Source organism: Typopeltis vanoorti, chromosome 6, assembly GCF_054136105.1.
Source record: "Typopeltis vanoorti isolate ZY-2024b chromosome 6, IOZ_Tvanoo_1.0, whole genome shotgun sequence".
Lineage (NCBI taxonomy): Eukaryota > Metazoa > Arthropoda > Arachnida > Uropygi > Thelyphonidae > Typopeltis > Typopeltis vanoorti.
This window is the reverse complement of record NC_143554.1, coordinates 51678065-51687916: the sequence shown is the minus strand read 5'-3', so window position 1 is coordinate 51687916 and position 9852 is coordinate 51678065. Positions and strand designations below refer to the sequence as shown.

Here is a 9852-nt window from a genome sequence, read left to right as displayed (position 1 = left end):
ATGAAATGACGAGCAAAATCTTAGAAATAGAGCAAGACAGTTTCTTCTTGGTCTCTTCAAACAGCTTAAGCAAAGGTTTCCTGAAAACGTGAATATTTTAAGAATGATTTCCTCTTTTTCTGTTGTCAATACCCTAAAACATATAAAAGAACCTGTTACTCCCATCTTAGAAATAATGCTGAAAATAGAAAAAAGATGTTGCTGCTGCTGAATACCGGTACAATACTATCCACTTAATAAATAGACAAATATAGAAAACACTGAGCTATTCTGGAACCGAAGTATGAGAATACAAAGATGCATCTGAAATTAATCCATTTAAAGAAATTGCTCAGTGTGCAATAAATTTATTAATACCTCCGAATTCTAATGTGGAAATTGAATGAATTTTTAGTTCCATGAATGTAGTTAAAACTAAATTAAGAAAACAAGATGGAATTGCCAATGCTGACAGCTATTTTCCAGTCAAATATAGCCTCAGGTGTAACAACAAGTGCTGTATAGACTATCATTTACCAGATCTACACTGAGTAATATTGGAACGATGGCCACATATAATAAAGCTGAAAATCTAAGTGAAAACGTGGGTGAATTAAGCTCAGAAGACCATTTGGAAGATGTCTTTAGTCACTTATATTCAAGTATCACTTCAACTTGAATAAAGTAAGTAGCTGAAAAGTATCAGCTACTACTAAAATTTTAGCTTCAATTTTTATTTTTAACTTCTTTTTTGCTCTTTTTTTTATTTTATTTTTTAAAGATTTAGCTGTTTTTAGTATTTTTTAATTTTTGTAACAGTAGTTCTGGTTGGAATAGTAATTCTGGTTTAAATGACTGTAGGGTGGCAGTGGTGGTGCACATCATATTATACAGGGTGTTCGGGATAAATTTGACATATTTATAATTAATTATATTTTTCCGTAAGTTACATGTATTAACACACACTTCTCTTCATTTAAAAGTTTGGACCCTTCTTCATTCATATACAAGATGTCAGAAAGGATGGATAGCTGGAACCCACCTGAATCATGGAAGAGAATAACTTGTATCATGATGATTCGTGCCCGCCATCAAAATAAGGATATTACGACTGCTGCCCAATGCTCCCTGAATACAGTAAAAACAATCAGGCATGAACTAGAGACTTGCAATGGTGACTACGAGGATGTAGCAAGAAGAAAGATCCCTAGCAGACGATCTGATTGCGTTCGTACAGCAGAATTCCTCGCAAATCTGCAGGAACAGGTGTTGAAGAACCCTGGCATTGGAATTCGGGCTTTGTTCGTGGAGTTGCTAACTGTAGTCAAGCCCTGGATAACAAGGGTAGCCAATGGTAGGCCCGTATGTATGGCAGCAGGATTCGGCCCCTTGCCACACCTCTGGGAAAAGTCAAAAATGGTTGTCTGAAAATTTCTACGACTTCACCAGTCCAAATGTTTGGCCTCCAAACTCCCCAGACCTTAACCCCATGGATTATTTTGTATGGGGCGCAGTTGAAAAAGACACCAATCGCACTTCCAGTAATACAAAAGCCCAGTTAATGGATAAAATTAAAACAGTTTTTGCGGCCCTTCCCAGGGAGACTGTAGCATCAGCTTGTTCGAGGTTCCGAAGCAGAATTTAAGCTGTGATCGATGCTAATGGTGGTTATTTTGAGTAAATCTTGTTGATAGTATTGTAATTAACTCTGCCTGTAATGTTTTTTTGTCAATTCATTAAATTTAATAGATACAAAGAAGATTTTCTTTTTCCTTACGAAACTGTCAAATTTATCCCGAACACCCTGTATATATTGTAGTTTAGGCCACAGATGTTGGGAAAGTGGATGTGGAAACTTTTTTTTTTTGGTAAGAATTAGTGTTGGTGAGATGTTTTGTTTGATTTTTTGTTTTTTATGGGTTTTTTTTAGCTATTTTTTGTGGGAGAATTTTTGAAATTTGCTGTAAAAAAAGCATTTTTTTTGTTGTGGTCCATTGTATTTGGTGAGGAAGAGATAAAGAGGAAGTGGGGCATGTAATGAGTAGTGAGAAACTTGCAAATATGTGTCCCACAGAGGGAACTTGGTCTCCTGTCTATATGTAGCCTTGACAGTTCCCCCTGCTGCCACAGTATTTAGTCTGGAAGCTTTCAGATTCATTAATGACTGTGTACTAATCAGAGCAGAACTGTAGCCTGCAGAACCGTTTTACTGCTGTGCCATCAAATGGGGGAAGGGTAAGCAGTAAATCATACCAGTCTCACTGTAGTTTCCCCTTACAGTGAGATTGGTATGTCATTGAGGGTATCACTGTTACTGCATGTGGAAAGAGTGGGGTACAAAAACTAGAACCCTTGCTCTAGCGATCAAACATGGCTGCAGCCATTTCGGGTCTAATAAGCAAGGTGGTGGTATTTCACTGGGTGATGAAAGACACCTAGAGGTCTTGTTGGCATTTCCTCCAACTAGAGAAGATATACTCTTGCAGCATCAGTGCTCAGCAGGTTCACCAGAGCACTGTTTGTGGAAACAAGTTATACCACTCAAAGGTAGGGATGACTTGACTGCGAGAGGCTACATATTGCACATCGATAGCCTTTTAGTAGCCCTGATGTTCAAAACAATGTCAGCATCTCAATCATATAAATTTTTCAGAAATATAAATGTTTGGCAACTCTAAATTCTCCCCTATCTAAGACTTGGTTCTCCCACAGGTCTGCCTTGGCAAACCTGTGGGAGAACCAAGCATACTGCAATTGCCTTGCATGCAAAGCTCTATCTTCCTATACAGCCTACATCAAAGCCCAGGATAGCTGCAAGAAAATCACCACATTGAAAACTGATTTTAAGGGAGCTAAAAACAGGAAACTTGCATTCTGCCCAAAGAACTACCATACCTTCGCTCTAGCCAAAGCTGTTGCCCATAATATCTGTCTAACACTATTCCCACCACTATTAGACTCAGCTGGTACTATTGCATTATCACCCCCAGAAAACGGCATCCTCCTGGTTTCCTACTTCTCCTTCAATTCTTGCATAGCTGATTGTTCTAAATGTCTCCCAATCATTCCAAACACTCAACACTGCATTTGACCTTTTCCCAGAAGGAGATCAGACAAATTTTGTTGAAACTGGATACCAAAATTTCCTGGCCCTGATGATATCTCTCCAATTGTTCTAAAGGTCTGTGTTCTAAAGTTGACTCGCCATCAACTTTAGAATACAGGTTCTTATTCCACTTTCACTTTCTTATTACACTTTTTTATTACAGTTTTTCTTATTACACTTCTAGTATCTATTCTGCAGTCTGGAAATTAGCCCATATACAAACCATTCCTCAGAATGGTGATGAAGTTTTACCTTCAAGCTATGGTTGAATATCTCTCAACTCAGTGCTTTTTAAAGTAATGGAAAGAACTATCAACAGTGAACTTCTATGCTACCTTGACAACGCTCATCTATTAAATGACTGACAGCACGGATTTTTTTACTGTCGATCAACAGGATATTTACTACCTTATCTCACCCATCTCTGGACAAACACCATGGAAATTTTTGGTGAATTTCAAGTGGTTGTTCTTGATGTCTTCAAGGCTCTTGACTATGTTTGGTACAAAGGTCTATTAATAAAATTCCTATCATTTGGTCTGCAATTGGGTAGCCAGCTTTCTGACTGGATGCTCACTTTAAGTGATGGTGGATGGCACCTTATCGTCTATCTATGCAACTAATGCTGGGAGGGTGTTCCACAAGGTTATGTTCTTTTGCCCGTCCTCTTCCTTCTATACATAAATTATGCAATCCAGCTGACTTCCAATCCAGTACAGTTTTGCTGATGACAACACATTGCACTCCTCGTTTCTGTTTGACAAACCTTGCAAAGCACAAATAACCACAACCTCCAAACCTTCAGAACTGTAACCTCTGCTACCTTAAATTCTGATATTCAGAACATTCATCAGTGAGGTTTGGATAACATTATCAACTTCAACGCTAGCAAAACGCAGTGCTGCATTATTTCCCACAAAAAAAAGAACCCTGCTATTCCAATACTTAAATCTCTACTGAAGATAATATTTGCCGTCTCATTCTGATAACTCTAACCTCAAATCTATTGGAAATTGCCTCCACCTCAGCATCCAAAAAATTAGGCTTTCTCTTTCACCCAAGGCATTAACTCCAAACTGTTCCTAACTAACCACAAATGTACAAATAAAAGTAACTGTACAATTCACAAATCTGTCTGACCATCGGATATTGCACTCATATGAAGGGTGGTGCCCCTAAGAACTCTGAGAAAATACTGGATTCTGTACAGCAAAAGAGCAGTTAGATTGATTGGCGATCCCTCTCTCACTAATACATTCCACTCACGCATTCAGTTTCTGTAGCCTGTATCCTCTCTAAATATATTTATGATTACTGTTCATCAAATTGGCATCAGTAATCCCCCCCCCCCCCCACCTGCAAATCTGTCAAATGTGTTCAGTAACTAACCAATAACCAAAACCTCACCATTCAACTCCAAACCTATGCAACAAATTTCTCCTCTTCTTCGTTTATCCCTTCCACAGCTGCTCCCTGAAACAGTCTTCCACTATGTGTTTTCCAAGCGATACAACCCAGACCTTTTCAAATTAAATTAGAATAAATTTCTTATTGCCCATCCACTATACTAGCATACTATAGGTTGACTAACTGGAGTATGTTGGTTAAGTTTTGTTTACTCTAATTTTGCTGCTATTTAAAGGGAATTCTACCCAATTTTACATCCCAAAGAGACTACAGTAGATGTAAAAGAACTGAATGTCACAAGACAACAATAAGTACTCTGAGCTTTCCAACAAAAAAGATTTTTCTACTTTAACATCGACCTAACAAATGCTCGTACACTACATATAGATATGCCTGCAGTATGAAACAAAGATGACAGCAACAAAGCTGAGCGCTGACAGAGTTCTACAAATGTTGCTAACTCTGACAAGCCAGCTGAAGTAGTTCAGAAATTCCATAGATGCAGGCTAGAGATTATGAATGGGGGAAAAAAAAAAAAGCCTTTAATGCAATTTTTGCTACTGGTCCATGCATTTTATTTGTGCAAAGATAGACGAATCAGTGGTAAAACTCATAGTCACCCACAGCCAGTCATTCTTTTGTTCCCTGTGCTTCCCTTCCATTAAACAGTTTCTGAATCTCAGAAAGTTCATGGACAACCTAGAGGCGAGCCTTTATTATGCTCAATAATACTGTTGCACATAGATTGACACATTATTAAAAAAAAAAAAAAAAAACACTAGAGGACGCATTTTTATGTTAATATGCCCACCACTGAAAATGTCAGCAAATTTCGCAATCTAATTGCTATACCAGTCCAAGACACAGTGGCAATCAAGAATAAAAAATATGCCATTATAGTGAATTTTCATTCCAAAATAGATACGATGCTGAATGACAGACCATGTCCAGTTTGCTTCAAGAACTTGGGAATCACTTAGTGCTATGCATGGTAAGATGTTGTGAGAGCTGCATCACATTTCAGGGTGGACATATTCCATACTGAAATGTCTCTCCACATAGTTTTCTGTAAGTGCTGTACATTAATTCCTTAACTACATGCTTAAGAAATTTGTAACTTTTGTCAAAAACGTTTTGCAATTTAATTTGCACAAAATTTATAGCACATTGTTTTTTTGTAATATAATTTATTAGTATGCTGGCAATAAATTTATGTCCTCATTTGGCTGTAGTCATGAAATTTTTTTTCATATACAGGTAAAAATGTAGTTTGTCCTTAGCTTTTGGACACCAGTGTATTTGCAGAAGATGCAGGTAGCAGAAACTGAGTGTCTGTTGTGTGAAAGTGAGTGAAGTGTACCACTAAGTGGGGGATCACTGATCAGTCTGACTGTCTTTTTCTGTACAGGGTCCAGTATCTTTAGTTAGCTCTTGGACCACCACCCCAGATATGAGAGTAATATTCAATGGTCAGATGGATTTGTATAAAGTTAGGAGTTGTTTGAAGTTAAAATTTGGAGAAAACGAAAAACCTAAGTTTTTGGAAGTAGAGAGAGAGAGAGAAAACTGAGGTTAGTGTTATCCAAAGAAGATAAATGTCATCATGCATGGGGATTTGGGCATTGTGAAATTTCTTTCACTAACCATTTAAAAAAAAATTGCTCAGAAATTGAATTCTTATCCTTTATTTTCAGATTCTTTCAAAAAATAAACAAAAAGGAAGATGCATATTTATTGGTTGAGATCACTTTTCTGACAGATTTTTAGGACCTGCTGATGGTTGCTTTATTGTTTCATGTACAACTGCATTGTAGCAATGCAGTTGTACATGAAAATTGCATATTCGTTTGTGGTGGAAAATAAGTTCATTATATGTGTTATTTTTTCCCCATCATGAATGATTTTGGACAGTTATTTATTTTTTTATTTTTTATTTCTTTAAGCTGCAATGAATCATTACAAAATTTTACTTCTCTTTCTCATACTTCATGTAATATTTAATAGCTGAGGCTGAACGACTTAAAAGGCAATTTCCTGAAAATGAACGTCTTATAGCAAACATTCCAAGTCGGTTTTTTGAAGTAATATATCCAGTTCAAGTTCGCCATCATCAAAAGCTGGGTATATCTACAAGAGAAACTGGTGCCAATAAGGTTTGTTATGTTTTGTTTTTATTGCTGTATATTTTATTATTATTATCATCGGACCTTGATGGAGTCTAGAGACTCATGACATGAAGTTTCACTATTATGCATGCACACATTTAGTGCCTTAAATATATTCACTCCTTCCACATTCACAACTCTCTCAGGCAGTGCATTCCAATCACCTGCTGTTCTCCATGCAAAACACTTTCTCATCTCCCCCCCCCCCCCAGCTCACACCATCCTTATAACTGCTTGCAGGGGTGATCTCTTGTTTTCTCCATTCTGTGTAAAATCTCATCCACATTAATCTGGTAATAACTCCTTAATAACTTATGTGTCTCAACCATATTCCAGATTTTAAAACTTTATACAGGTGACCCTCGTATAATGCGGATGCTAGGTTCCATAGAAATGCCGCGTTATATAAATCATGTGATGCGTAGATTGTATAGAAAAAGTAGGGTTATGTTCCGACATCGTTTTTTTTTTTTTAATTATATGAACAATAATGACATATCCAACAAAAAAATATTTTTATTTAATTCAGGTAATTCATGTAAGTTAAGAAAACATATAAACTATGAAACAAAATACATAGTATAAACTTATAAAATTACAAATTTTATGTAAACTTCATTGCACATAATACATAAATGTTTTAAGCAAAATAAAATAAAATGCATATTTTAATCGTCATCACTGTCTTCAAAAATAACATTTCATAGATGTTCTTTATTTATGAGTTGCTGGACATAGTCATCACTTGAAATCTCTTGGACATCGTTTGTATAATTCTCATTCCATACTTCGGCTGGTTTAGTTATCAAGAAGTCAGTAATAAGACCTTGCTTATCACTATGCACCAGTTGTACCAATTCCTCCTCATTTAAATCTGTTTTGTCATCAATTAATTCACTAATTTAATTTTCAACCATATCGCAAAAGCCCTCTAAGTGGCAATTACTATAAAAATAAATTTTTTACATAAAAAAGCATTACATATTGTATGTAACTCATCAGAAAATAAAGTGCTCGGCTTGAGATTTACACACTTATGATTTTTAATGTCCTTTCCTGGCAGAAAACAAAGATAATTTTCAATAATAAACACAAACAAGTACAGCCATTCTGGTCTTGCGGACCATGCTCTGGATACACGCCACAGAATACGGTGGAAGAAAGCCACAGTAATACACCGTAGCAAATACAAATACGAAAGACTATTTATGGAATCAGTCTCAGCCCTAAGAAATTCTCCAAACCTCAACAAATTTGGTTGTATGCGACTGCCCCAAATCTGGGAGGCTTACATCAGCAGACCTCAGCCCAACGGCCAAGAACACCTACTTAGCCCGCTAGAGGGAACCATCAGGACTTTTAGGAGAACAATAGCTTCATCTCTTCATTCCCAGTTACTGTGTTTGTAGTGCCTACGTGCACGTGCTTTTTTTGTAAGTTCCTTTAGAAGATGGCAATGTGACATTGCCGAAATATCGGAAAATATTTATTAAAGTTTAATTTAATTTATATCCTTAACTACGTTGTTCAATTTCCTTAAGTGTTTTAATAATGCATAACCAACGTATAAGCCTGTCTACGAGAATCAACATCATCCACGGAGATACAATCGCACGGAAGGCCCGCCAATACGGTAAATTGAAATTGAAGCTGTCTAGACAATTAAATCGTCTAGCGTTCCTGAAACGCTGCCGGGATAATAAAGTAATCCCGAACTGTGTAAAATTTAAGCACCGGTTTGTGTCACAAAAAGCTTTCCGAATATATAACCGCACTAGCTACGCGTTGCTACGCAAACAAATCACCGCCACGCGGTCGCTCTTAGCGGACATTAACGAAGCTATTCGTGCCGCCGAAGATGAGCTTTCGTGCACTTTGAACCACGAACTTTGGTCGATTTTACATGACGTCTCATGTACCGCTGCCAAAAAAGAATTAAAAAAAATACGAGGTCGACAGATGAAAAAGTTCGAGAAATTAAAAAAGAACTCTACCGTCCTTCCAAAACCTGCTACCAACACGGTAATCAACCTTTCTTCAGTCATCCTGAAGCCTGAAGCAATCAACGCGCTGTCACGTGGCCACAACTTCGCGATTGCTCCCAAAAAAATACCCAGTGAGGATATTATGATCCAGATCGAATGCGGAATCCGCCACCTTCCACATCAAGTCGCCAACAGTGTGAGACTGGATGTAGCTTGTGTCCTTTCCAAAGCAGTCCCACCAAAATCCAACATATCCAACAAGGAATATAATGCTCTACAGGAAATGAAGAATAATAAAGAAATAGTTATCACCAAAGCGTATAAGGGAAACGCAACTGTAGTCCTTAACCAAAAGGACTACACAGGTAAGCTGAATGCTCTTCTCCTAGATCGGGCTACTTAACTCCCCATCAATTACAATCCCACCAACTCTCAAATTAGAAAACTTCACAGGCTCCTTAAGAGAGTCACTTCTTGGCCTGTAGAAGTTACCAACAGATTAAAGCCATTTAACTCTATACCCCCCCCCCCCCTGTATTTATGGACTCCCAAAAATACATAAAGAAAATGTGCCATTACCTCCCATAGTGGATGGCAAATCAAATTCACCCTGGAAAAAGAGGAAAAAAACAGCCTCCCTTTCCTAGACACACTAGTCACCCGCCAGCCTAATGGAACCTTGGTTTTCTCAGTTTACAGAAAACCCACCCATACAGGCAGATACATTCACCAACAATATTCCCCCCCCCCCTCACAACAATATGGAGTAGTGAAAACACTATACAACAGGGCTAAACTAATCTGTTCAAACGACTTGGCCCTAAACACTGAACTAAATCACATCCTCAACACTTTCTCAGCCAATGGCTACCCCCCCAAAAAAAGTCCAAAAAATATTAGAACCTACAAACCACAGATCCCCTCCCCCCCTCCACAACAAGGATTACTCTAAATCCATCACCATTCCTTACATCCGAGGCACCTCGGAAAAGATTACCAAAATCTTAAAAAAGCATGACCTGACCTCCTGTTACAAACCTTACAGAAAATTGGCATCCCTTATCCGCTCCACTAAAGACCAACCACTTCCCCTAGACCTACCTGGTGTATACCAGGTCCCTTGCAGTTGAAATCTGTCTTACTTTGGCCAAACAGGCAGGACAGCGAATATCAGAATTTCTGAACACAAGGACTACATCCGGTTTCACAA

At 37.8% G+C, this 9852-nt stretch overlaps 1 protein-coding gene across 1 annotated transcript in view; it reads left to right on the top strand.

Annotated features, from left to right (window-relative positions):
• Positions 1-5800: 5800 nt before the first annotated feature.
• LOC150105449 (disintegrin and metalloproteinase domain-containing protein 11-like) overlaps positions 5801-9852 on the top strand; it is a 602139-nt gene continuing 598087 nt past the window's right edge. Inside the window, exons 1-2 of the mRNA XM_090393967.1 lie at positions 5801-5837; positions 6497-6645. Coding sequence (XP_090250093.1) covers positions 5801-5837; positions 6497-6645 — 186 coding nt within the window. The remainder of the gene's footprint in view (positions 5838-6496; positions 6646-9852) is intronic.